Source organism: Crocuta crocuta, unplaced genomic scaffold, assembly GCF_008692635.1.
Source record: "Crocuta crocuta isolate KB4526 unplaced genomic scaffold, BGI_CrCroc_1.0 scaffold510, whole genome shotgun sequence".
Classification (NCBI taxonomy): domain Eukaryota; kingdom Metazoa; phylum Chordata; class Mammalia; order Carnivora; family Hyaenidae; genus Crocuta; species Crocuta crocuta.
This window is the reverse complement of record NW_027531921.1, coordinates 777,884-778,381: the sequence shown is the minus strand read 5'-3', so window position 1 is coordinate 778,381 and position 498 is coordinate 777,884. Positions and strand designations below refer to the sequence as shown.

Below are 498 nucleotides of genomic sequence, written 5' to 3'. Positions count from 1 at the left end.
CTAGTAATCATCTTCTTCGTCGTCGTCGTCGTCTTCTTCGTCGTCATCCCAGCCAAAACACTGTTTCATCTCATCGAGGAAGGCCCGGTAATCACCTAGGATGGGGCTATCCATCTCAATGTAGGGCACCACCCACTCCTCGGCTTCCCCGGTGAGCAGGCTGATTAGGAATGCCACCTTCATGGCGTCGTTGCAGAACCGGTTCTCGTTGACGAGCATGTAAGACGCCGTCTGCACGATAAACTCGGGGAGCCGGGAGCTCTCGCCGCTAAACGTTTCGGGGAAGGGCACCGGGCAGCTCGGCGGACGTACCTGGCGCAGCAGGGTGGCCCTCTCGCACACCAGCAGCCGCAGCTGCTCCATGAGCTGGCTGTTCTCGATGCTCAGGGCGCGGTGCCGCATCAGGAGCGCGTGCAGCAGTAGCACCAGCTCGTCCACCATGGCGAACGATTTGGAAGCGCAGGGCCGGGCTCGGCTCGGTTCGGCTAAGGTGCGCAC

General features: G+C 61.2%; 1 protein-coding gene across 1 annotated transcript; it reads right to left on the bottom strand.

Annotated features, from left to right (window-relative positions):
• LDOC1 (LDOC1 regulator of NFKB signaling) lies at positions 1–492 on the bottom strand. The gene has a single exon (XM_077774983.1). The coding sequence runs from the start codon at positions 439–441 to the stop codon at positions 1–3; it is 441 nt and encodes a 146-aa protein (XP_077631109.1). The 5' UTR covers positions 442–492.
• Between the last annotated feature and the right edge of the window lie 6 nt (positions 493–498).